The following is a 27782-nucleotide window of genomic DNA, read 5'->3' on the forward strand; positions in this document are numbered from 1 at the left end:
CCTGTTATTTCTTGACTTTCCTCATTCTTCCAGTTAGAAGGATGGAAATCATCTCACACGTGTGCCTGTTTTCTCTTCTGGTTTCACATCTTTCTTTCTGTAAGATCTACATGACCTGTATTAATTTACTAAATATATTCCTTTTATCTCCACTAGAGAACTTTGATGGCTTTCCCTCCTCCCATATAACAATACATTCCCCACCCGCCCGTCCTCCCTGCCAGCTTTCCTCTCCATCAACTAATACAGTAAACTGAGTAGGAAAAACTTAATTTACCTCTTTAGAATCAAGTCATATTCACACAGATATACATTCAAAACTGAGGAGATAGACTTTAATAAGAGCAACATAAAAGTGAGTATTGGATATTCATGACTTTTAGTGGAATCAATGACCTATCTGCATCATTATATGAAATGCAAATAAAAACTTGTGCAAATTTATATTCATAGAGGTAGAGTATTTAGAAAGTCTTACTACTCACAAATTTGTGAGACTCTAGGTGTGTTAGTTTTAGTTTCAGGTACCACAGATAAGAGGATAACTGAAGAAAAGAAGGAAAGCTAAGTGAGAAGTGAGAAAAAAGTCAGAAGTCAGGATGGTAAACTGGGGCTAGCATGTTGGGAAAATGAAAACATTTGATGGATTTTATTTTCATTTCTGTCCAGTAGGTAGAAGTAGGAACTGGGTCTTGTGGGTAGTAATTATAAGGAGACTGATTTTGGTTTGATTCAGGATATATATATGTACCTGTTTTTTAAACACAGCTGTTTAAAATGGGTTGATACAATGAAACTAAGTTCTCCATAAATCAAACTATTCAAGAAAATGATGGATATACTGTGTAACTTGGATGTTGATTATATCTCAGACTATTCCAATATGAGAAATCTCAGACTCTCCATTCTAAATGTTCTACTGAACAATCCCAAGAAAGTAGAGAAGGAAAATGAATCACTATCCAACACTTTTTTCCAATTATTTCTACAAGAGGCTGTGCTGGACTTTAGGGGAAAAAAATGACACAACAAAAGTAAAGTATGCTCTGTTGCTCCCTCCTCCACCCCAAGAAGACTACAAATCACGTTGGAAGACAAGACCGATGCGTTATACATAAAGTGATTAAAAGAGAATTTATCAATTAAGTAGAAATAAAGACCATGAAACAGAATATATGTAAAATTGGTAAGGGGTAAAACAGTCGGTTCACAAGTCAAGAGGGGTGGCGGTAGGGTAGGCAAGCAGGATACACAGTAAAACCAGGACTACAGTTTGACCTCAAAATAACAAATAATCTCATACACTGGGTGAGTGTACGCAAACTTGAATAGTGTGCAATTTCTCTAATTTAAAGTAACCTCAACTGTTTATGCATGTGTGTGAATGTGTGTACATATGTGTATATATTAATACATAGTGTATATAAATATGTATATATTTATATACATAAAGAATCTGCCCGCAGTGCAGGGGATGCAGATTCAATCACTGGGTTGGGAAGAACCCCTGGAGAAAGAAATGGCAACTCACTCCAATATTCTTGCCTCGGAAATCCCATGGACAGAGGAGCCTGGCAGGCTACAGTCCACGGGGTCACAAAAGAGTCGGACATGACCAGAACAACAACACATGAGATACATATTTGAATTTGTGTGTAAAAAGAAATTTTGAGAGTCGATATATCAAAGTTTAATTTCTGGTGGGACTTCCAGACTTCCTTTTAGGAAAATGACAAATCTTAGAGCTTCTTTGATCCCCTGAATTGGTTCTATACATCTGCAGTGGAGGAAATGGGTGCATTTGTTTCAGACTGCTTCCAATTCCAAACAAATCAAGCAAAATGAGTAATAATAACAATAACAACAATAAAGTGAAAAGCAGCAAAGGAAAAATCAGCATTTACCTCAGAGTCTACTTCAAAATATAGTCCAGTCCAGTAAAAGACCATTGGTGTAAAATTACAAGGAGGCTGAGGGTTTACCTGCACTGCACTTTACCCTAAAAAGAGTAGTGTAAGAGATGAGCAAATAAGGTTCTCAAAACTACTGAGGCCCTTCAACTTTAGTGGAGCAAAATTTTGGAGGTATAGCAGTCAAATAACACAGATACTTAACGTTCCCATCTAAGTCCCCTGCCCATCTCAGGCACCCATAGTTATTTTGCTGGTTCCAAAAAAACAGTTGTTTCCCCCCCCACCCCCACCCCCCGCAAGCTTAGAAATAAGCACAATTGTGCTAAGGAACTAGAAAGACATGCTCAGCCCAAAGACATTCAGGTATAATTTTTCAGGCCCAATCTGGTCCAACTATGGACCTTCACTTATTTCCTCTGATTAAGGTCTTTGTTCCAAGCAGGGACTCTCTGCAATTTTCTAGTGTCCAGACGGACCAGTTTTTAGTATGGAAAAATCTCATTTTTATCCAATATGACCTTGATATTAAAAAAATAAAATAAAATAAGAATGTGTCATGGACTCGACAGATAGAGTAAACTCTAACTGGAAAGTTATAAGTTCACCTAAATTTAAGAGTATTGGGCATTAAATATAAAAATGAGGCTTTCTCACTGTGATGCTAGGTAGAACAGAAAACTTTGTGTCTGAAAGCTGGAGAGGCATTTCTGGCTCTGCATCTGCAGTAAATCGGTGAGTTTCAGATTTCTTGTCTGAAAAATGGGCTGAATAATATCAGATATGTATCATCACAGGGAAACGGCTAGAGTTAAATGAGATAATGTACAATGTGTGTGAAAATACCCATAATCTGTAAGGAACCATACCACTGTATTCTTATTTCTAAAAGTAGATTAACAAGAGCATCATTATTTTATACTATAAACAAATATTGCACCCGGCTTATCACTAAATCAAAGAAAGGTCTATTCTAACTATACATCAATTAAAAAAAAAAGGTCTAAATTGACACAAAATACATCTTTATGATAGAAAGATAAAACTTCATGTGGGATCTATCTCTGATTTGGTTGTATTAAACATTTTGGAACAATTAATTTAGTGGTTGTCTCTTTTCTAGGATTTTTAAAAATGGAAAAATTCTCAATTCCATATACCCAATTTATACATTTTTATAGTTTTCTTTGTAGCTTGCTTTTCTGTTCTTTTTCCCTGAAAGATAATGATGAGCTCCTCTCTGCTCTCTGGGCAGCCTCTGGGAGTCAATACAGAGGAGAGAATCTCTCTTGGTTGTAGGCTCTGTTCTGCAGAAACCCCCTAATCCTCTGTTTACCACAACAGGAGTCTATTGCCATAGAAATGATAGCTGAGATCCCAGATTCAACATCACTGCCTTCACATGAGGGCCTCATAAGAGGAGAAGCCACACTAACAAGGAGAAACACAATCACTACCAGTATTATCAGAATAGTAGGCAGTTTGTTGCCTTGAAAGAAAGGGTAATTGTCAACGATGAAATGAAAATGCATGAATGCGCTATGTTGCTGGGTATGCTGTAGTTCATTTTCTGTGTGGTACTGCCTGCCTAAAAGCAATAGTTTGAAAGTTCATGTCATTTGATAGTTTGCTTTTAAAAGGTCAGTGGTTTCCCTTGATTGCATTTGTTTCTTATTGAAATAAGAAACAAGCAGGTCCTAATTCATCTTGTACAGTAACATTCCTGTGCTCAAAGATTTTCCTTTTCATAATGTGTTGTTTTTGTTTGTGTGTTTGTTTGTCTTGTTCCTATTAATAGAAGAGAGTGAACCTGAGCAAGATACTAAAGGTATTTTTTTTTCTTTCTGCCCTGCTTCTTTTATAAACGTATGGTTCTATTCAACTGTTTAGTTCTCTGACCTTACAAACAACTCTGAGTGCCATGATTTTATAAGGAAATAACAAACAATGTATAGGGAATATTAATTCAGCATTTAACAGTGTTATTAGATGGGCTGCTTTATATATAATATAGTTATTGAGGATTTACGTGTATTAAGAAAAGCTTGAATGAACAGAAATAAACTCTATATCCTAGACTCTGAAAATGCAAACAAAATGAAATGACATAAATCAGCATGAGAATATAAATGTCACACAGACTAGAACAGAAAGTTCCTCTGACCAAAAGCCTTGGGGGTGGGGGGACAGGAGGTGAGGGTGTTACAATCTTTGGAGACTTGTAAAAATGTCAAGGTGCCAGCTTAGATTTTTATTGTTATTACTTCAAGTGGACAAGTATTACACAACTGCTCCAAACCAAACCAAATCAATCAAACTGTTCTAACTTTTGTATATTTTGGATGAAATTCACAAGTGCTCATGTAATACAGTTTGGCTTTAGGAATAAACCCTAGGCTGGTATTCTTTGAAACAGCCCCTCCTTATCTAAGTATTTCAAATAAGGTATCTGAGATGTTTTCCTATTTAAACATCACGCTGCTTATAACTAAATCTAGATAAAATCATTTCACCTGCATCTGTATGATTCTGAGGGTTTTTTTATTTTTAGTTTCAGTTTTTGTTTGTTTTCAATTTACTCTTCTCAGTGCTGGTTTGAATCAAGTAACAAAAGATCTCTTTAAGAGAGGCTAGAAAATAAGAAAGAAAGAAAAGAATGAGAAAAAAAAATGTGCAAATCCATGCAAGCTCATTACATCCTTTGAAGTAATTGCTGAGAAATACAATTTACAAGGGACTTAAATATTCTTCTGGTCCTACTCCCTTTCCAAGAAAAGAGAGGCAATTCATTTCAAGTCAAACTGCTTATTAATTTCAAGATTTAATTTGGGCCCCCTGCCTGTTAGGCTTTCCATTACAGCACCAATGAAATTTCAGAGTGAATAATGTTCCATCTCCTTATTACAAATTCAGATTACCCCTTAAAATGACAACCAATGACAAAATTTATTATATATCTGAAAGTATTTTGAAAAATGGAACAAGAAAGAGGGAGCAGGGTAGAGGGAGGGAGGACAAGACAGAGGGAGGGAGAAAAAAAGAGACAGAGAGATAAAGGAAATGAGAATACAATATGGTTATGTTATAAAGGACTTGGAATCACGGGCTGCTTAAGTCCCATTTTGAATACAGGATTCTCAACCTGAAGTTATTAAAGTAAACTTATCCCAGAGAAAGTAAAGCCCAAAACTCAGGACTAGACACCATGAAAGAAAACCCAAGGATAAATAGATTGCCCATGTCTGTTTTACATGTTGCAAATGAATAGTAATGTGCTTGCCCACAGGAAAGCAAATGGGAAAGAGCTCATGGTGAACTGGAGAATGACAATAAGACTATCTATTGAAATAAGAGTTGAATAATTTTTTTTTTAAATCCATATCAAAACAATTATCAACATTTTCCAGATGACCAAGTAATTCCACGCCCTTTCTACTAAACAGCTTGTTTATGTAACAAAGCACTTTTATATTGTCTTTCATGCAAAGAAAAGGTGAAATAGGGATATTCAGGGGGCATTTTTTTGATATGAAACCTATCACATTACTTTTAAAATGGATGACTTAAAATGAATTTTCAGTTTGTGGCTACTGCTGAAGCAATGGGAGTTTATTATTGAACTATGTTTAAGTTTATTATTACAGGTGTATTGTTATCCATGGAGCAGTTTGACACTTATTTTTAATGGCAACTGGCTTTTTGTTTTTTATGTTTGATACATGTGGTGAAATTTCTTTCCCTGTCCCATTACCTTTTATGCTTGGAACTGGTAACAAATACTGATGGGTATAAAAATATCAGCTTTATTGCTGATAAAGCTAGTTTGAAAAAGAAAGCTTTCTCTCCTTTCATCCAAAAATTAGATTCATGTAACTTCCGATTCCTCCCCACAGCCTCCGCATTTCACCTGGAATTGTAGGATGGAAAAACCCGACCTGGGGAACTACCTATGGGACATTAACCCCATACCCCTCTTGTTCACTGGATAGCTGGAAGAAAGATGGCCCAAAGAGGACTGAGATATTCATCACGTAGACAAGTCCCTTTTCCCAATATCACTAATCAGAGGAATCACTCATTTATTCATTCATTCAACAAATATCTATCGAGTGCTCACCATGTACCACACCGGGTTCAGGATTGATTGATCAATGAATCAATCAATCAATTATCTATCAATCAGCTTGTGTTAATGAATAAAGCAAGCTCCACCCTTCTGATGCTTACATTCCATGAGAAGAGACAGCCAAAACACAAATTATGCAATTGAGATGCAGACATAGAGAACAGACTTTTGGACAAGGGTTGGGGAGAAGAGGGAGAGGGTGAGATAAATGGAGAGAGCAGCATTGATGCATATACATTAACATATGTAAAGAGATGCTAAGGGGAATTTGTTATATGTCTCAGGGAACTCAAACTGGGGCTCTGTAATAACCTAGAGGGATGGGAAATGGGCAGGAGGTGGGAGGAAGATTCAAGAGGGAGGGGATATATGTATACCTATGGTTAGTTCATGTTGATGTATGACAGAAATCAAACCAATATTGTAAACCAATCATCAATCAATTAAAAATAAATATTTTTTAAAAACTAAAAAAAAAAAAACTGTAACAAAACAAAACAAAACAAATTATGATGTGGTGTGAGGGGGATGGGTCAAGAAAAGATTATGAGAAGACAGTTGGGTCAAAACCCAAAAGCTGTTTGCCGTCTTCTTTGAGAGAGGTAAACTCGGAAGAAAGGTGAAAGCTATCTTTCAATACTGAAAAAAGAGGCAAGTTTCTATTTTATATGGGCTTCCCTGATACCTCAGTTGGTAAAGAATCCACCTGCAATGCAGGAGACCCTGGTTCAACCCCTGGGTCAGGAAGATTCGCTGGAGAAGGGATAGGCTACCCACTCCAGTATTCTTGGGCTTCCCTTGTGGCTCAGCTGGTAAAGAATCCACGTGCAATGTGGGAGACCTGGGTTCGATCCCTGGGTTGGGAAGATCCCCTGGAGAAGAGAAAGGCTACCCACTCCAGTATTCTGGCCTGGAGAATTCCATGGACTGTATAGTCCATGGGGTCTCAAAGAGTCGGACACGATTGAACAACTTTCATGGGCTTCCTTGGTAGCTCAGATGGTAAAGCGTCTCCCTGAAATGCGGGAGACCCAGGTTGAAACCCAGGGTTGGGAAGATGCCTTGGAGAAGGAAATGGCAACCCACTCCAGTATTCTTGCCTGGAAAATCCCATGGATGGAGGAGCCTTGTAGGCTACAGTCCATGGGGTCTCAAAGAGTTGGACATGACTGAGCAACTTCACTTTCACTCTATTTTATCTTTTGGCAAGAAGATGGGAGTACAGGAGAGACCAGCTTCCCTTTACTTCCTGGCCTTTTCCCCTCCTCTTATCCCATAAGGCTCAACAATGGTCAACCAAGGGTATATCTGTCTCCGTGGAGAAGGAGACCAACAGCTTGTCCGCACAACCCTACATTCATGAAGCCACTTGCAGTCCCAGCAGTGGTCTTTTCTGGACCCTCCTGTGACTCACTGGACCAGAAGTTTCTGATACAGGGCAGGGCAGCACATTAATTAAATGAACTCCAAGGCTATGTTGACCTCTAGAATGATAATGGACTGTTTCATTTACCATCTCACATAATTCTTAGCTGTGTTGTGCAATATAGGTCATCAGAGGTTTTGCAATGAGCCTGAATGATATTCCAAATAATGTAATGCCAGCCAAAAACAAAAGCAAAAGCCATAAATTACAAAATAAATAAATAAATAAACTTTCCCTTATTACTAAATTTCCAGGAAGAGCTTAAAGTCCCAGATAAAAATGATTGCCTTTGAAAATTAAAGCAGAAAAAAATCTAAATTTCATACTTTTGCAGTTTCTTATGCTTCTCATCTTCAGCCAGAAGCTTCTTACTCAGGTTCAAGGGTACACTGACTAGTGTCATCTTTAGCAGCTGCTGTCCACACTTTTCCAGCATTCATGGAATTGAAATAATCCTCCTCTTAATCTCTCAAGGATCCTACCTTTTTTCTTTCCAGATTTTCAGAGACAACGGGACCTATAAAATGATCATCACAGGAGTCTCACACTCACAAAATTCTGGACACACAAGTATAGCCCTAAGCTCTACAAGAGTTATTTTAGCCAAATGATAAATGTGGACTCAAGTATTTTGCGCCATCTAAGTCTCCATTATCTTTGTGAAAACAGGAGAAAGGAAGAGAATCCCTGGGTGGACTCTCGTTCAGATGCCCATCACTCTGTATTAGTCATCAGGGGGCCACAACCTGTGAATTAGGACCAAGTTGGGAGAAATCTCGACCAGGTGGTCAGATGGAGCACTACTTCTGTCCCTCTGAAGGCAGTGTACACCGCCTCCCAGCTGGCTTGTCCTCTTGAGATATTTAGACTTCCCACTCCAGTACTCTTGCCTGGAAAATCCCATGGACGGAGGAGCCTGGTGGGCTGCAGTCCATGGGGTCGCGAAGAGTCGGACACCACCGAGCAACTTCACTTTCACTTTTCACTATCAAGCATTGGAGAAGGAAATGGCAACCCACTCCAGTGTTCTTGCCTGGAGAATTCCAGGGATGGGGGAGCCTGGTGGGCTGCCGTCTATGGGGTCGCACGGAGTCGGACACGACTGAGGCGACTTTGCAGCAGCAGCAGCAGCGGTGGGTATAGCCTCTGTCACCTAGTCTTGATTGACACTTCCTATAAACCGATAAAGCATATTTGCAATTTTTAATTTCCCATTTCACCTTAAAGCCTTGTTTTTCTGGAATTCCAGCACAAGTGCAGCCTTCACTCCCTATTTTAAGCAAGCATTTTTAGCCCTGACTACCAGGCTCTCAGAACTGGCTCCATAATTTGTGGACTGGTTGCAAACAACAATACAGGGCTTCTCATTCAAAAATCATTTATAATTTTTAAAGACACAGGCAGAAGAAAAATAAACCAAGTATGGGGCCCTCTAAGCATGGGGCCCTGGGAGAGTATACAGGTGACTCACTCTTGCAACTGACCCTACTGATCACCATGATGACTGCTATTCTTCTTGCTATGGAATTTTTCAGGTTGTAAATACTGCCTGTAAAAAAAAAAATTCAAGCCTACATTTTGTTTTAACTTGTAATTATCTGCCACAGACCTCTGATCTAAAACTGTTGTAGTTACTGGGCATATACCCTGAGAAAACCACAATTCAAAAAGATATAAGTACCCTAGTGTTCACTGCAGCTGCTGCTGCTGCTAAGTCCCTTCAGTCATGTCCGACTCTGTGCGACCCCATAGACGGCAGCCCACCAGGCTCCCGCATCCCTGGGATTCTCCAGGCAAGAACACTGCAGTGGGTTGCCATTTCCTTCTCCAATGCGTGAAAGTGAAAAGTGAAAGTGAAGTCGCTCAGTCAGGTCCGACTCTTAGTGACCCCATGGACTGCAGCCTACCAGGCTCCTCCATCCATGGGATTTTCCAGGCAAGAGTACTGGAGTGGGGTGCCATCATTCACTGCAGCACTATTTACAATAGCCAGGGCATGGAAGCAAGCTAGGTGCCCATCAACAGATGAATAAAGAAGTTGTACATATACATATACATATATATATATACACACACACACACACACACACACACACACACTCTCAATAGAGTATTACTCAGCCATAAAAAGAAACACATTTGAGTCAGTTGTAGTGAGGTGCATGAAACGAGACCATTATACAGAGTGAAGTAAGTTAGAAAGAGAAAAATAAATATCATATATTAAGTCATATATACGGAATCTAGAAAAATAGTACTGATGAACATATTTACAGAAAAGAAATGGAGACTCAGATACAGAGAATGGACTAGTGGATACAGCAGGGGAAGGGGAGGCTAAGACAGATTGAGAAAGTAGCACTGACGTATATACGTGATCACATGTAAAACAGACGGCTAGCAGGAAGCTGCTGCATAACACAGGAAGCCCGGGCCTGTGACAACTGAGAGGGGTGGTACAGTGGGCAAGGAAGACTCAAGAGGGCGGGGACCATGTGTGTGCTCAGTCACTCAGTCTTGTCTGACTCTTTGGGACCCCATGGATTATAGTCTGCCAAGCTCCTCTGACCTGCCTCTTGAGAAACCTATATGCAGGTCAGGAAGCAACAGTTAGAACTGGACATGGAACAACAGACTGGTTCCAAATAGGAAAAGGAGTACGTCAAGGCTGTATATTGTCACCCTGCTCATTTAACTTACATGCAGAGTACATCATGAGAAATGCTGGGCTGGAAGAAGCCCAAGCTGGAATCAAGATAGCCAGGAAAAATATCAATAACCTCAGATATGTAGATGATACCACCCTTATGGCAGAAAGTGAAGAGGAACTAAAAAGCCTCTTGATGAAAGTGAAAGAGGAGAGTGAAAAAGATGGCTTAAAGCTCAACATTCAGAAAACGAAGATCATGGCATCTGGTCCCATCACTTCATGGGAAATAGATGGGGAAACAGTGGAAACAGTATCAGACTTTATTTTTGGGGGCTCCAAAATCACTGAAGATGGTGATTGCAGCCATGAAATTAAAAGACACTTACTCCTTGGAAGGAAAGTTATGACCAACCTAGATAGCATATTCAAAAGCAGAGACATTACTTTGCCAACAAAGGTCTGTCTAGTCAAGGCTATGGTTTTTCCAGTGGTCATATATGGATGTGAGAATTGGACTGTGAAGAAAGCTGAGCGCCGAAGAATTGATGCTTTTGAACTGTGGTGTTGGAGAAGACTCTCGAGAGTCCCTTGGACTGCAAGGAGATCCACCCAGTCCATCCTAAAGGAAATCAGTCCTGGGTGTTCTTTGGAAGGACTGATGCTGAGGCTGAAACTCCAATACTTTGGCCACCTCATGCGAAGAGTTGACTCATTGGAAAAGACCCTGATGCTGGGAGGGATTAGGGGTAGGAGGAGAAGGGGGCGACAGAGGATGAGATGGCTGGAATGGCATCACAGACTCGATGCACATGAGTTTGGGTAAACTCCGGCAGTTGGTGATGGACAGGGAGGCCTGGCGTGCTGCAATTCACGGGGTCGCAAAGAGTCAGACACGGCTGAGCGACTGAACTGAAGCTCCTCTGTCCATGGAATTTTCCAGGCAAGAACACTGGAGTGGGTTGCCATGTCCTCCTCCAGGGGATCTTCCTGATTCAGGGATTGAATTCACTGTGGCTCCCGCATTGGCAAGTGGATTCTTTACCACTGAGCCACTTGGGAAGCCCCAGGAGGGAGGGGATATATATACACATAAAATTATAACTGATTCGTGTTGATGTGTGGCAGAGAGCACCACAACACTGTAAAGCAATTATCCTCCAGTTAAAAAAGAAAAACTGCTGTGGTTACTTCTGAACTCTCAGGACTGAGATCTGTGTCCAGTGTTTCTCCTCAGAACCCTACCCTTCTTCAGGTTTTAGGTTTTCTAGTAACTTACACTATTTCAATGGCAGAAGAAGTATGTGTCCCCTGACATGTTTCTCTGGAGCTGTGGGGTAGGCTCCACTGCAGCTTTAAAAAAATTTTAATGCTAAAATTTTTTTAATCTTGTAAAAAAGTAGACACAGTAATATAGTAAACTCTCACAGTACCATTATCCAACAGCAACAGTGATCAATAGTCTACCATTTTATCTAAGCAAGTACCATTTTATGGCTGCTAGTTTATTTTAAAGTAAATCTCAGACATAAATTCAATCAGTGCCCATGTACTTTAAGGACTTTTAACACAGTCACATTACCATCCATTCCCCATTTGCACTCGTTTCTTAAGACCATTTACTACCGGGATTGTGCAATTTTTATCTGGTTGTCTCTAAAATGTCTTTTTATATCTGATCTGTTGAATAAGAATCCAAACAAGAATCCACACATTACACTCGGGGCTATGCCTCTTAAATCTTTCTCAATCTATAATAGTCCCTTCATTTTCTTTTTTTCCCTCTCCAGTGTTATTTGTTTTGGGGGGAAACAAAATATCTTGCCCTGTTCAACTGTCCGTATTTGTGATATGATTGAATTGTATCTTCATAATGGCTTTTTTAAGAGAACTAAATACTCTTTCTATTTACTTTATTTATTTATGGCTGTGTTACATGGCATGCGATTTGCAGGATCTTCCTCGACCAGGGATGGAATCTGTGCCCCCTGTATTGGGAATACTGAGTCCTAACCCCTGAACCACCAGGGAAGTCCTCTCATAATGTTGTCTAACATGTTCCTCAACCCTCTATTCTTTTGTATATTGGGAATTAGAATCCTGTACTTAAAATCAGGTTCAATTTCATTTTCACCTGGGGCACAAGGTTAAACATTAAATCCACTCTTTTTTATTTTTTAATTGAAGTTGGCACCTTTGCATGGAAGGTGCCAAAGTTGGCACTTTTGCATTGAAGTTGGCACCTTCCTTGCTTTCTCTCTCTCCTGGCTTTTTGGGTTCAATGTTTGTATTTCTAGCATGTTCTTTCAGATTTCATCTCTTAGAGTCCTCCATATCAAAAGATAGGAAAGCGAGTTAATCTGAGCAGGCAAATCTGAAATTAGAACCTGCAAAAAGCATCCAATTGTCAAACAAATTATGTCCTCCTGTATCTCTTTGAATTATGCAATCCTTTTAAAGAGCTATTAAAAAATCAGACCAACCTTTAATGCAGTTGAATTTGATCTTTCTTTGTCCTGTACATCTTCTGTTTAGTATATACTGCCTCTTCTGTACCTTCCTTTAGAATCCAAAATCCACAAATTTTTTACAATTTTAGAAGAACTAAGCATCAAAGCATTGTATTAATGGGAATTTCACCGTCTAATATTATGTTTTGTACTTAAGTCCTCGAAAACAAAAGGCCAGAGCAAAAAAAACTTACATTTGCAATCAATGAGTAATTAAAAAGATTACATAAGGATCTAGAGAACACTGGATTTGAAGTCAGAAGACTTGAGTTCAGATTTCTCACCCATTAGTTTTATTACTTTGGGGAAACAAATTAACTTTACTTTGGGGAAACAAATTAACTGGGATTTTATTTCTACATCTATTTAATAAGAGCAGAAATTAGCTGATTTCTGAAGTCTCTCTCAAGATTAGTGATTCTGTGATTCTAAGTATCCTTCAATTTATTGTACATTCTGAACCTCATTTCCACTCTTTAATCAAAGGTAAAATTTCTTTTCACATCAAAAGAACTTCCTCTTATCTAATAAGTGGGCATTCAGCCTTAGAAAAGAATAAAATTACTCATTATTCTGTCCATCTTTGTCTAAAATATTCCTCTTCTTTTTGACCCTGCATGCTCATCTCACTCTCGTAAAAGTTGAACAGATTTTGTCTGTCATTCTACCATGATATAGTTGAAGACATAAAGCATTAATTCAACTAAATATTATTACTTTGGTAGGCACTCTGCTAGATACTGAACAAAACAGGCAAGGTTTTTGGTTGCTGACGACTCACAATCTACTTCAGGGAGATAGACAATAGGTAAAAATAAATAATTTCAGATCATGGTACGGTTTATAAAGACAATGAAATAGGATGATGAAAAAGTGAATGGGAGAAAGGTTAGACTTTACATTGGGCAGTCCAGGAGGGCCTTTCTCTGAAAGTATCACTTAAATGGAGACTTAGATGATACAAGAAAACTACTACAAGATGTACAGGATGCATGTTCTAGGCTGAGGGATGGCATGGGCAGCATCTAAGTTGGGAACAAGCTTGGTGTATCCTGGAGTTGTGAGAAGCATAGGGTCACAGCATAAATGGCTCAGAAGCCAGGGCACAGCATTTGCTATTATCCTTAAGATAGAGGGAATGTGGAGGATCCTTCACAGGAGACTATGATCTGATTTGCATTTCTTCAAGACTACCCCAGCTTGACCATCCCTAGTGGGAGAGTCGCTCACCACTTCTCTTTTCCTAACAGTTTTTGCCAGAATCCTGCGGGCTCCTGAATCCCACAATGTCACCTTTGGCTCCTTTGTGACCCTGCGCTGTACAGCCACAGGCATCCCTGTGCCTACCATCACCTGGATTGAAAATGGAAATTCTGTGAGTGCCATCTGTATGGGGACTTGTCTGGGGGAGACCCACTGCTGGTGAATTTGAGGGCAGAGCACATATTTGTAGAGTTACCATGATCTCTGTCATTGGTCTCACCTGCATCTCTATTTTTCAAAATCTTCCAATATTTTCATTCTAGAAGTCACTGTCTAGAAACTGAACTCCATAAGTTTACTTCTTTCCTTATATCATAGGGAATAGTAAAAAAACAAATTTATTCTTTACACTTTTGTGTAAAAGGGAAGTGGTAATAATTCCTTCCTGCACAAAAGTCATCAGCTGAAGGATTAATTCACTGCTGGAGCCTAATTTGATGAAAAGCAATCCAGAATTAGAATACATGTCTGTTAGTGCAACATTTTGTTTTCATTTCTAATACTGGTAATAGTAGCTAATATATAGTATGTGATTGCTATGACTAGGCCCTGTTCTAAGCACTTTACATAAAAGCATTCATTTATTCATTCTACAAATATTGAGCATCTCCTGGGCATCAGGCATTATTCTAGACTTTGTACATACAGGCTCACCCAGAACAAGTAAAGTTTCCTATCCTCAAGTTTCTTACACTAACATGGGGAAAAAAACAAACAATAAAATAAGCAGACAGTAGAATCTATACTCTGTGTGAATACTGTCCAATGCCATGGAGAAAAATAAAGCAGGGAAGTGAGAAAGTACAACGAAGATTCTGTTTTCAATAAACTGGTCAGAGAAGCCTTATTAAGATGAAGATATTTAAGCAAAGAGCTGAAGGAGGAGGCTATGTACATAACAGGGGAATTACAACCAGGCAAAGTCTCTGAGATAAAGGTACACCTGGTATGTCAGAGGAACAGCAAGTAGGTCAGTGTGGCTAGAGGAAAGAGATAAGGGGTGTGTATAAGGACTGTAGATCCTACAGGCTTACTTAGGTCATGGATACATTTGACTTTATTTGGGTGGAATGGAATGCCTCTGTAGGTCTGCTTCTGTTGTCTGTTTTACTGCTGACTTTCTTTCATTGTGTTTTGTTTCCTTGTGTGCCTAGTTACCTTTGACTACCCGTTCATTGTTTTGAGGAAAAAAAAAAATGTCAGAGGTTAATTTGAGGTCTAGATAAAGGTTCTTTTCTCCAGAGAATTTTTGTTTGTTTCTGCTAGGGACCAAGGGCTACTACTAATCTTTGACTGGCTTAAACTTGTTAAAGTAACTTGTAATCTTGTTCTTCTTTAGCTCTCTAATTAAACTTCAGGTATCATTTACAACTCAAATCTTAATTGACAGTACATTTCGTGGCTTTTCCATGAAGCTGTAGGAGCTGTCTTAAGCCTTTCAAAGTAGTATAAAGAGATGCCCTAAGAAAACTGGGGAACTGACAATATGACTTTACTAATTTGTCTCACTCTTTTTTTTTTCTCTCTTTCTAATATCTTTCTTTTTTTTTTTAATTTTATTTTATTTTTAAACTTTACATAACTGTATTAGTTTTGCCAAATATCAAAATGAATCCGCCACAGGTATACATATGTTCCCCATCCTGAACCCTCCTCCCTCCTCCCTCCCCATTCCATCCCTCTGGGTCGTCCCAGTGCACCAGCCCCAAGCATCCAGTATCGTGCATCGAACCTGGACTGGCAACTCGTTTCATACATGATATTTTACATGTTTCAATGCCATTCTCCCAAATCTTCCCACCCTCTCCCTCTCCAACTGTCTCACTCTTTAAAAGGCTTGTATGAGTTTAGAACTGGAAGATATATGATTATTCTCTGTTGGAGTTGAGGAATAATTTTTAAAAGCCAGATGGTTTGAGTTAGTTTTGGTCTTACTGAGACTCCAACTTCATCTTTCAAAATGTGATTCACAAAAAATCCGAAAGCAAAATAGATTCTTTGCCGGAGATTCTAAAACAGGAATAAAATAAACGAACAGTGACTTTCTTCCAGAAAGAAAGCAAAAGGACATCTGCAGTTCTCATGGTCAGAGAGGGTTTGCTCTTACAGCCAAGTTTTGTTCTTGGTGCTACTCTCCGAATCCAGCTAGAAACTGAGATGCCTGCCCTGTGCTGATGCAAATCACAGGAAATGGAGGCAATTTTAGGCATTTCATGTCAGACAAGTAGCCAACCAGAGAAGTCTATTGAGAACAGGGAAGAGTCGACAGACCTGGGATCATTTTGGGTGGGCAGGATTAACACAAATGCAGAGCAGGGAGCAATTTGGCACAGAATAAGACAGGATTTGAACTGTGCCCTTTAACTAACTATAAGGCAGTGAACTAACTTCACTAATACACTAAAGTACCATAAGTACTTTAAAAGATGTGAATGAGCCTTCATCCCCATACATGAACATGCCAGTAAACTAAAACCCTGAATGCTTACAGCCAAAGAACAAGAGAAAGGCAAGGAAATTGGCCCAAAGCAATAAAAAATTCTTTTGCTTTCTTCCTATGGAGATATCATTCATTTTTCATGAAAATTTGTAGTCTTAGGTGAACTCAGAGTGAGCAGTAATATCCCTTTTGTTTTATAGCATTGGAAATAATACTTTGGTATGGCTACAGAAGAGATTACTTTTCTAAAAGAAAATATCCTCATATTTTGATAACCAGATTTACTTAAAATTAAATCCAACTCTATTATTTTGGCATTCAAATAAAAAATTTGCACATCTCTCTTGCTTTGTCCAAAAGATATATTTATAATTCCTAAAACATGTTAAAAGTTCAATCATTTTAATTTATTAGAAGAGTTTTCAAAATGAACAGCCAAATCTGTGTTGAAGATTGTGGTTTTTGAATTTCCTTAAAGGGAAGCTCACTTATATTTTATACATATTTTTAAGAGGCAGTTTTTTTGGTTTAAAGGACATGAGCCATGGAAACATCTTCTCTTACTGACTATGTAAACCCAAGATAATTACATATATCAAGTGGAATATATTATGTGGGATATCTCAGCAGCCAGATTGAAAGGGGTCAATATTCATGGCTATGTTGATTAGAAACAGAATGGGAAATTTTCTCAGTCAACCTGTTCCTTTTTCTATGATGCATAAACAGACATTATTACAACTCCCTAGACATGGACCATGGAGAAGACAATGGAACCCCACTCCAGTATTCTTGCCTAGAAAATCCCATGGACAGAGGAGCTTGGTAAGCTGCAGTCCATGGGGTCGCTAAGAGTTGGACACGACTGAGCGACCTCACTTTCACTTTTCACTTTCATGCATTGGAGAAGGAAATGGCAAACCACTCCAGTGTTCTTGTCTGGAGAATCCCAGGGACGGGGGAGCCTGGTGGGCTGCCATCTATGGGGTCGCACAGAGTCAGACACGACTGAAGTGACTTAGCAGCAGACATGGACCATATTAGGCCATATCCTAAAGTTCCCTGAGATAGTCCTTGCCAACTGGGACTATTTGCTGCATGACAAGGTCATAGAAGCCAGAATACCATTCAGAGGTCAAATTATGATAAAGTTATAGGATCCATAACTGGGGGTAAATTTTCTCCAAACAGCATTATTAATGATATGTAAAAAGTATTCCACCTATGTTGTCTCCTTCAGAAGGCTTTTACATACATTTTATCAGGTGTGAACTAATATGCCTCTTTAATAGAGTTCCTGTTCGATGGCCTCATCTGAGGTCACAGTCTCACCCCTACACACACAACAGAGAACTGTTTATCCAGAGCTTTCAGGTCAGTATGCCTGAGTGACTTGGAGAAAAAACATATTTATTGTAATACCAGATAAAGTCACCTCAATGAAGTCCTCCACTTTGCCTCAGCACACCTTGCTTAAAGCTCCCAGGCATAATCTGAACTCATCCTTTTGAGCTTTTAAATCTGAAAGGCCAAATGATTAAAATGCAGGGCAAAGGGGTGTTCTGAATTTTAGGTCATCAAAAATACTAAACTGTTGGTCAGATTGCTCCATGAAGAAAGAAAAACAAATTCAAATGATGACTAACAAGGCCTGCTGTGCATGAGTCACAAACGGAATCAAGCCAGGCCTCTGGAAACAGGAGGAAAAGCACTTAGGAACCACATCATCATCAGGCAGTGAGCCTTGGAACTTGATGGTCTACCCGCTGGACTATGTCAGCACCTGGATGGTGTCCAGGAGGACGGGGGTCAGGCGGCTTAAAACTCATTTCGCTTTCCTCCCAAGAATGTTTTTGGTGACCTTGAGGAGTGACTTTCTTAGGTGTGAACATGAAAATAGTGCAGGTTTAGTCAGCATTTAGGGGATTACTCATTTCTGAGTTGTCTCCTAGGCATCGGCACTACAGATCTACTTCTTAAAAGAAGAAACGAACTCGCAAAGGAGGAAGGTAACTGTTCTACAGATTTCACATGTATAAACTGGGAAGGGATTATACTTATAAACAAAATATCCTCAGAACATAAAACATACTAACTGACAGAGGTTTGAGCTCTTTAGCTTTTTTTCTCATTGTTGCTTTGTATTAAAACCTGGGGAGAGTCCAAAATTGTATTTCACCAACAAAGATCTACTATAGAGCACAGGGAACTCTACTCAATGTCCTGTAATAACCTTTATTGGAAAGAATCTGGAAAAAATGGACCTATGAATATGTATAACAGAAACACTTTCCTGTACACCTGAAACTAACACAATTTTGTAAATCAACTATACCCCAATAATTTTTTCAAATTCTATTTCAACTTGTTCAGCCCTTTCCATCTAACTTGGACACTCAAATCCATAGGAACTTGCACCTCTGATAAATATAATGATGCATTCGGTTTGAATTCCCAGCTGCATGTGTGTCTCTCAAAGATATTTTTCTCTCTGCCTTGTTAATTTCTCATAGCGTCCAGGCTGCTTATCTGGGGAAAATGCCACAATACTTGATCTGAGCTGGGAAGTTTCCCCAGTTAAGGTAAACTGATGCTCACATAAACCAGTGTTTCTAAAAGAATGGAGACTCATAGTGCAGATAAAGAATAAAAAGACAGGAGCTAATTGGACAAACTTTCACTGCCTAATTGCGCTGGAGACTGCTTGCTTCTGGGGCCACCCAGCTACCTGGCAGCAGAAGCATGGGAAGTTGGTCTCACCTCGGGGCTTCCCTCCCGCTTGCTGATCTAAATGTGAATCCTCCCTCAGGTGAAACAGTAAAATATATTGGCTCCAAGTTTCTTACTCCTAGTTTCATTCTCTACTACTAGACAGAAAGATCTTTTTCAAGGCCACCAAGGTACCCACTCCTACTCCTGCTCAAGGTAAACCATTAGCTGATTTCTTGATTGTCAGTCTATTCACACTTCTCTCAAATTAGCAATTTCCCCCTCAGATAAGCAATGATAATTAAAAAAAAATTTTTTTTAATGGTAGAGCGCTTAAGAAAACAGTGAAGAAAGAATCACCAGTTTAATAAATGTCACCACCTTAACAATGACATTTAAGTCAGACGTTTATTTTGTCCATGGTTGATTTGAGGTTTTGTTGTTACTGTTCTTTTCTAATGACTATTCAATTTTAGGACTAGGTAAGGCAGTAAAACATAAAAGATTAAAACCACAGACTTTGGGGGTCAGACAAACTAGCATGTAAATTGGAACTCTGCAACCCAAAAGAATGCACTGGGAGCTGTCTTTCTCAGAGTTGGCATGCTGATGACTAAAGACCACTTAGGTACATTACCTGTCAATTATGTGCTAATATGGCATTGGTAGCCTGGCTCTTCAAGGATATTTGATTTTCTGATATGGTTCATGATGCAGAAACAGGACTGACTTCACAACCATTTTTTTCTTGTTAACCATCCACTATTTGTTGCGCATTTAGGGGGGAAACTGGAAAAGAATTATGAAAATGAGTCTAAAACTCTATTACCTCTCATAATTGACTGTCTCTAACTTTAAGACATAGAGACGTATCTTGGAGGATACACACAGGGTATCTTTTCTAGCTTGTGTTAGTTATCTACAGTCACATCACAGATGTCCCAAAGCCTGATCACTTAAAACAAGAGCCATTTATTAATGCTCACAAGTCCGTGGCTCGACTGGGTGGTTTTGCTGATTTGGGCTAGGATTGCCTGATCTTTCTGATCTAGCTCCTGTGATTGGCAGGTTGACTAGGAGCTAGTGGGTTTAGAATGGCCTTACTCATATATCTCGGGGTTATTACTGGCTGCCAGGTGCATCAGTGAGGATAACTGGGCCATAAGTGCCTCATCCTCTATCAGGCCTGCTCTGGCTTATTCACAGGCGGTCACAGGTTCTAAGAGAAACAAGAAAGCAAGCCACAGTGTACAAGAATGTTGCAAGTCTCTGTGTCTTTTGAAAACATGTCACAAGCCAATCAAGACTCAAAGCATGAGGAAAGAAGCCACCTCAGAAAGGAAAAGCAACAAAGTCACATTGTAAGGTCATGGGCGATGGGAGACAAAAGTTGTTGGCAATTTTCGCAATCTACCACATGCCTTTTGATCCTAATCCTTTTTCTTTCCAGTCTACTTTATACAACATATTAGAAATTCTTGACCTAATTCTATCTTCTTTTTCCCCCTGACTCCACCAGGTTTCTTCTGGGTCTATTCAAGAAAGTGTGAAAGACCGAGTAATTGACTCAAGACTGCAGCTGTTTATCACCAAGCCAGGACTTTACACATGCATAGCTACTAATAAGCACGGAGAGAAATTCAGTACTGCCAAGGCTGCAGCCACCCTAAGTATAGCAGGTAGGATGGCTGTTTGCAATTGCACTGTTTCAGGAGAGGAGAAGGGGACGACAGAGGATGAGAGGGTTTGACGGCATCTCTGACTCGATGGACATGAGTTTGAGCAAGCTCTGGGAGTTGGTGACGGACAAGGAAGCCTAGAGTGCTGTAGTCCATGGGGTCACAAAGAGTTGGACATGACTGAGTGACTGAACTGACTGACTGACTGAGGAGACGAGAGAGTTGGTACTATGCCACAACATCCTTCACTAGGGAACATATTTTTTTTTTTAATCTCTTACTCCAGGCCCATTTGGGATATTTCTTCCTCCATAGGGATACTCCAAAGGTTGACCGAAATAATTGATTTGGGGAAATTCATTGCTTCAAAAATTAAATTCTTAAATGCTTGCCTAAGTGATATGAAACAGCTTCCAGGAGTTCATTTCTTTCAATATCCTTCTCTTTCATGTTCTTTTCTTCCCTTTCTTATTCTTCCCTCTTGCCCTCCCTCCCTACTTCTTTCCTTCTCTCCTTCCTTCCTTCTTCCCTCCCTCCCTTTTTTTTTCTTTCCTTCCCATCCTCTTTTTTCTCTTTCTCCTCTTTCTTTCTGAGGGTTAATCAAGCTTTCCAAGGCTCTCAAAGAATAAGTTGGCAGACATTTAACATGCTTGTGCCAGAATTTTTACTTATAAATATATTATCTACCTTATGGCCTTTCCCCTTGTTTCATGCAAGTGATAACAGGATCCACAGATATTTTCAAGGAAAAGGGCTGACACATGGATTTCTAGGATATTTGTGTTGAGTTATAAAGGTTTATTTTTAAAACTTACATGTCCCAAAGGCTTCTGAGAACATCTGTGGAATTCCTAGAGATGGAAATAATCCCTGTATCAGGAAATGCCAGGCATGATAATATTCATAGCATGCCTACCGTCCAAGGGTCAGCAGAGAGATGCTTGGCCTCACATGTAAGGTAAGCACTGGTAGAACCAGTATGCAGAGCCAGTTCCCCAGAGCCTGATATTTCTTACTACAGTGCCACTTCTTTGATCTTCCCTGATGAGGAAATTTCTCTTAATGCTTGTGATTTTTAGCATGAGGTGAATAAGGACACAGAGAAATACATAGGGAGCACTGGACAAGGCTGGTCCTCTGAGGCATGCCCACGAAGGAAAGAGATTTCAAAACCAGATTCCTTCTGCTTTCTCCTCCAAGAATATATTTGTATCTTGAGATATTACATCAATTATTCAAGAATTTCCACTGATGGGAAGTCATATTCCCAGAGAAGGGTGAGATGCTTAAAAGTAAAGTCAACTCACTTTAACAAATAATAAACTGATTACTCTTCACATACCATTTGTTGTCTATGAAGCACTCTTACGTGCATTTATTAAGTACACTAGGTTCAGTCCAATGCATTAGGTAAAGAATGCAAACTTAATTCATGAATGGGATCATCAACAATGGAGTCCAAGTCTTTCAGGGACTCTCAATCTAAAAAGGAAGCCTATCAGTCACAGACATCACAGCACAGACTGTTCTATGCAGAAGCACAAAGTACAACAGCAGGAAAAAAGAGAGTTTAAGGGAATCCTTTGAAAAGAGGTACCATTTGAGTTAGAGATGACAAGGTCAAAGTGAGTCCAGAAAATAGCAAGTCATGATGGAGACTGAGATGAGGTGGAGGAGAGGAAGAAAGGTTTGAAACGTGAGATCTAGCTGGATTATGAAGAGCCTGAGCAGGCTGACTGTACTCTTTAATCAATGGGAAGTTATTTAATTTTTTTAGAGGAGACAAGTGAATATGGTCAGATATATTCTTTATCAAATCAACAGATGTCAGGTGTCAAAAGATGAAGGGGCATGGCATGCAGTTAGGTTATTCAAGGAGTCTGGAAAAGTTATGAAATTCTGGCAACAGCAACAATTGGTAAACAGAGAAGAGGAGAGATGCATGAAACCTATTAGGTAGACAGCAGGTCAGGAGAGAAAAGATAAGGTCTGAAAGTGTCTGAATGTGGTACAAGGAGTTTAGATGTGTCTGAGATTTTAAGAAAAATGTCTAGGACAAACAATAACAGATAAAACAACAGAACATGAGAAGGTTCAAGAGATAATTAAATGATTACATTTTTGATGCCTTTAAATTACTTGGAATGATTCTAGTCTCACTATCTTATGTTTTATTTGTTAACTGATCAGGAGCCAGTGTTCAGTAAACATATATTTATATAACTACATATTGATAACATATGTATGTGCAGAGAGAAGGAGAAATAATTACATATGAATACTCAAATCCAAGAAAATAAACTGATCTAATCTAGCTCAACCTACACATCCCCTGGTTAGAGGAGAAAACAAGTGTTGCTAACATGAAGAAAGTTTCATTTCTGGTCATTATTCAGGCATTCAAAGATCAATTCCCTGCCATGTCTCTTCCTCTCTTTCCTCCTTCTCTCTCTTCCTTACATGGAAAGAGAGAAGGAGTCTTGGATTTATGCAGTGGTGTCCTCTGGACCACCCTAGTCTTTGGTAAAGTCTACAGCTGGAGAACTAGTGAGCTCATCTCTTGGCTTGGTTGGAACCCAGAGGACCTCCCTCTCTGGCTCAGCCCCATTGAGGCTCTTCCTGTAGCAGTACAATCCTCCACATCTCGGTCAAATCCTTCATCAATTCCCTCTCTAGAGTCTATTATGCAACCTTTGCCCTTGGCTCTCTCTGCAATGCCATACATGCTAAACTCCAAGTCAGCTCCTTCCTTATCCCTCTTGGGGCCTGTAGAAACTTCTGAATCACTTTCATGTTATAAAAAATCCAAAGAAGATTTAGACCACTAACTCAGTCCTGCTGTCTACCCAACTGTGTCATACTACCATTTTTGCATTAATGTGGCCGATCACATGTCAGGTTAAAGGGCCCTTATAAGATTCTCTGCTTCTGGAGTCCCAAATAAGAAGCAGGAAAAACTCCTGCTTTATCTTTGTGTAATTTATCAATATCCTGTCTTCTAGGATTTTGGTCCAGAGAAAGGAACCTATAAAATGTGTACCTTAATTCGCCTATCTTCACCTTTCTGTAATTTCATGTAGAATGAAACCAGCAATGATTTGACTTTAGTCAATGAGTTTGGAAAGTATGAGGTACCGTTTTTGAATAACACTCCCTTACGTAGCTAATTCATGAAAAGCCACAAGACCCATTTGTTCATCCCTGATCTGTTTTTCCTGTTGCATCACACTTACTATGAGACTTCAAGCTCCTCTACTTTTCCTAAAATTTCCTCATGCACATTTTAAAAGGGTATCTCATGAGTGCAATGTAATAAGACATCCGAACCCCATGAGACACCTGCCATTTTTATTTCTCTCCTTAACTTGTTCACATGGACATCACCACATGGTCAACACCAAAATCAGATTCATTATATTATTTGCAGCCAAAGATGGAGAAGCTCTATATAGTCAGCAAAAACAAGACTAGGAGCTGACTATGGCTGAGATCAAGAACTCCTTATTGCCAAATTCAGACTTAAATTGAAGAAAGTAGGGAAAACCACTAGACCACTCAGGTATGACCTAAATCAAATCCCTTACAATTATACAGTGGAAGTGAGAAATAGATTTAAGGGTCTAGATCTGATAGACAGAGTGCCTGATGAACTACAGACAGAGGTTCATGACACTGTACAGGAGGCAGGGATCAAGACCATTCCCAAGTAAAAGAAATGCAAAAAAGCAAAATGGTTGTCTGAGGAGGCTTTACAAATATCTGTGAAAAGAAAAGAAGCAAAAAAAAAAAAAAGGGAGAAAAGGAAAGATATACCCATTTGAATGCAGAATTCCAAAGATTAGAGAGGAGAGATAAGAAAGCCTTCCTCAGTGATCAATGCCAGGAAATAGAGGAAAACAACAGAATGGGAAAGACTAGAGATCTCTTCAAGAAAATTAGAGATACCAAGGGAACATTTCATGCAGAGATGGGCTCAATAAAGGACAGAAATGGTATGGACCTAACAGAAGTAGAAGATATTAAGAAGAAGTGGCAAGAATACACAGAAGAACTGCACAAAAAAAGATCTTCACAACCCAGATAATCACAATGGTGTGATCACTCACCTGGAGCTAGACATCCTGGAATGTGAAGTCAAGTGGGCTTTATAAAGCATCACTATGAACAAAGCTAGTGGAGGTGATGGAATTCCAATTGAGCTATTTCAAATCCTGAAAGATGATGCTGTGAAAGTGCTGCACTCAATATGCCAGCAAATATGGAAAACTCAGCAGTGGCCCCAGGACTGGAAAAGGTCAGTTTTCATTCCAATCCCAAAGAAAGGCAATGCCAAAGAATGCTCAAACTACCGCACAATTGCACTCATCTCACACGCTAGTAAAGTAATGCTCAAAATTCTCCAAGCTAGGCTTCAACAATACATGAACCATGAAATTCCAGATGTTCAAGCTGGTTTTAGAAAAGACAGGGGAACCAGAGATTAAATTGCCAACATCTGCTGGATCACTGAAAAAGCAAGAGAGTTCCAGAAAACCATCTCTTTCTGCTTTATTGACTATGCCAAAGCCTTTGGCTGTGTGGAAGGAGATGGGAATACCAGGCCACCTGACCTCCCTCTTGAGAAATCTGTATGCAGGTCAGGAAGCAATAGTTTGAACTGGACATGGAACAACAGACTGGTTCCAAATAGAAAAAGGAGTATGTCAAGGATGTATATTGTCACCGTGCTTATTTAACTTATATGTAAAGTACATCATGAGAAACGCTGGACTGGATGAAGCACAGGCTGGAATCAAGATTGCTGGGAGAAATATCAATAACCTCAGATATGCAGATGACACCACCCTTATGGCAGAAAGTAAAGAAGAACTAGAGCCTCTTGATGAAAGTGAAAGAGAAGAGTGAAAAGCTGGCTTAAAGCTCAACATTCAGAAAACTAAGATCATGGCGTCCAGTCCCATCACTTCATGGCAAATAGATGGGGAAAGAGTGGAAACAGTGTCAGACTTTATTTTTGGGGGTTCCAAAATCACTGCAGATGGTGACTGTAGCCATGAAATTAAAGGACGCTTGCTCCTTGGAAGAAAAGTTATGACCAACCTAGACAGCATATAAAAAGCAGAGACATTACTTTGCCAACAAAGGTCCATCTAGTCAAGACTATGGTTTTTCCAGTAGTCATGTATGGATGTGAGAGTTGGACTATAAAGAAAGCTGAGCCCCAAAGAATTGATGCTTTTGAAGTGTGGTGTTGGAGAAGACTCTTGAGAGTCCCTTGGACTGTAAGGAGATCCAACCAGTCCATCCTAAAGGAGATCAGTCTTGAACGTTCATTGGAAGGACTGATGTTGAAGCTGAAACTCCAACACTTGGACCACTGATGCGAAGAGCTGACTCATTTGAAAGGACCCTGATGCTGGGAAAGATTGAGGGCAGGAGGATAAGGGGACAACAGAGGATGAGATGGTTGGATGGCATCACTGACTCAATGGACATGAGCAACTCTGGTAAACTCTGGGAGCTGGTGATGGACAGTGAGGCCTGGCGTGCTGTAGTCCATCCATGGGGTTGCAAAGAGTCGGACACGACTGAGCAACTGAACTGAACTGAACCTGTTCTTTCCAATCAAAGTTGCTACATGCCTCATAAGTGCCCCCTTGTCATTATTGAGGAAACTACATCTCAGCTCTAGGGTGCTCCCTATTTCAGGAAATAGGGAACCAATATTCCAGGAAAGTGAGGCCACTTTGGTGTAAAAGGGATGCACGGAACCACATTAATTCAGAATCACATCAAAGCATGGTCTTATGCTTCCCAGATCTCTCAGAGCTTAGTCATGACATCTGCTTTCTCTGTTTCTGTTTTTGGCATCTCTCTCCATTAGCCTCATTAGGGCTTCCCTGGTGGCTCAGACGGTAAAGCATTGCCTGCAATGAGGGAGACCCGGGTTCAATCCCTGGGTTAGGAAGATCGCCTGGAGAAGGAAATGGCAACCCGCCTAGTATTTTTGCCTGGAAAATCCCATGGACAGAGGACCCTGGTAGGCTAAAGTCCATGGGGTTGCAAAGAGTCGGACACAACTGAGTGACTTCACTTTCTTTCTTTCTTTTCTCCATTAGCCTCAGAGGTCCAGAGCCTGATGCTTCCCCTTGACACTCTGGCAATGCTTCCTTACCTCAAACTCTCCTTTCTCCCATTTCAGCCACCCCCATCCTCCCCTGGTGTTTTGCAGTCAACGGTACTTTTTGTCACATTCTCTGTGTTTCACTTTGAAGCTTTTATTCCATCTGTTTATTTACTTATCCCAGCAGGAAAACTGGAAATGCAAAAATCTGTTCTAGGGCTCAGGATTATGTCTAATGATATTTCTAGTGGTTGAAAGACAACAACAAAAAAAATAAAGATCATCCTTCATTGTCCCAAAACTCTTCCATGCATATGCCCAGATTCATATGTATTATTGGAGAAACCTGATATACTTTTTCTGACTCATTTACATTTGCTGCTGGTCATCAAAAGGAGCCAGAAAAACTTTTGGATCCTCTCCCTATGAACCAGGAAGTTCCATTTCCCCTTCAGTCACAATCTCAAAAGGCTCAAGTTGTCATTTAAACTCACCAGGATGCCATGTTATTGGCAAGATGCCTGAGCTTTGTCCTCAGAACCCTCAGCCCTGTGACAGAGACCAGCAAGACAGCCCATGATCCCTGTAATGAGCACAGTCCTGGACGAGCCAAAGGCCATCAAAATAGACACAGGTATTAATTCTATCAAACATTTAAAGAAGCATTACCAGCAGTCTTTATTACCCTGATACCAATGCCAGATAAGGGCAATACAAGAAAACCGAAGACCAATATCCCTGATGGATATAGTTGCAAAAATTCTCAGTAAAATCCTAGCAAACCAAATTCAACAGCACATTAACAGAATCATGCTTCATGATCAAGTGGGATTTATCTCTGGGATGCAAGAATGGTTCAACATACACAAATCAGTTAATATTTGTCTTTATCTGACTTAATTCAGTTAGTAAGATAATCTCTAGGTTCATCCATGTTGCTGCAAAATG

At 39.7% G+C, this 27782-nt stretch overlaps 1 protein-coding gene across 1 annotated transcript in view; it reads left to right on the forward strand.

Annotated features, from left to right (window-relative positions):
* Positions 1–27782, forward strand: part of MUSK (muscle associated receptor tyrosine kinase) — a 97247-nt gene that overhangs the window by 41048 nt on the left and 28417 nt on the right. Inside the window, exons 7-9 of the mRNA XM_055579308.1 lie at positions 3709–3738; positions 13870–13994; positions 20551–20710. Of these exons, the coding sequence (XP_055435283.1) occupies positions 3709–3738; positions 13870–13994; positions 20551–20710 (315 nt within the window). The remainder of the gene's footprint in view (positions 1–3708; positions 3739–13869; positions 13995–20550; positions 20711–27782) is intronic.

This window comes from Bubalus kerabau, chromosome 4, assembly GCF_029407905.1.
Source record: "Bubalus kerabau isolate K-KA32 ecotype Philippines breed swamp buffalo chromosome 4, PCC_UOA_SB_1v2, whole genome shotgun sequence".
NCBI lineage: Eukaryota > Metazoa > Chordata > Mammalia > Artiodactyla > Bovidae > Bubalus > Bubalus kerabau.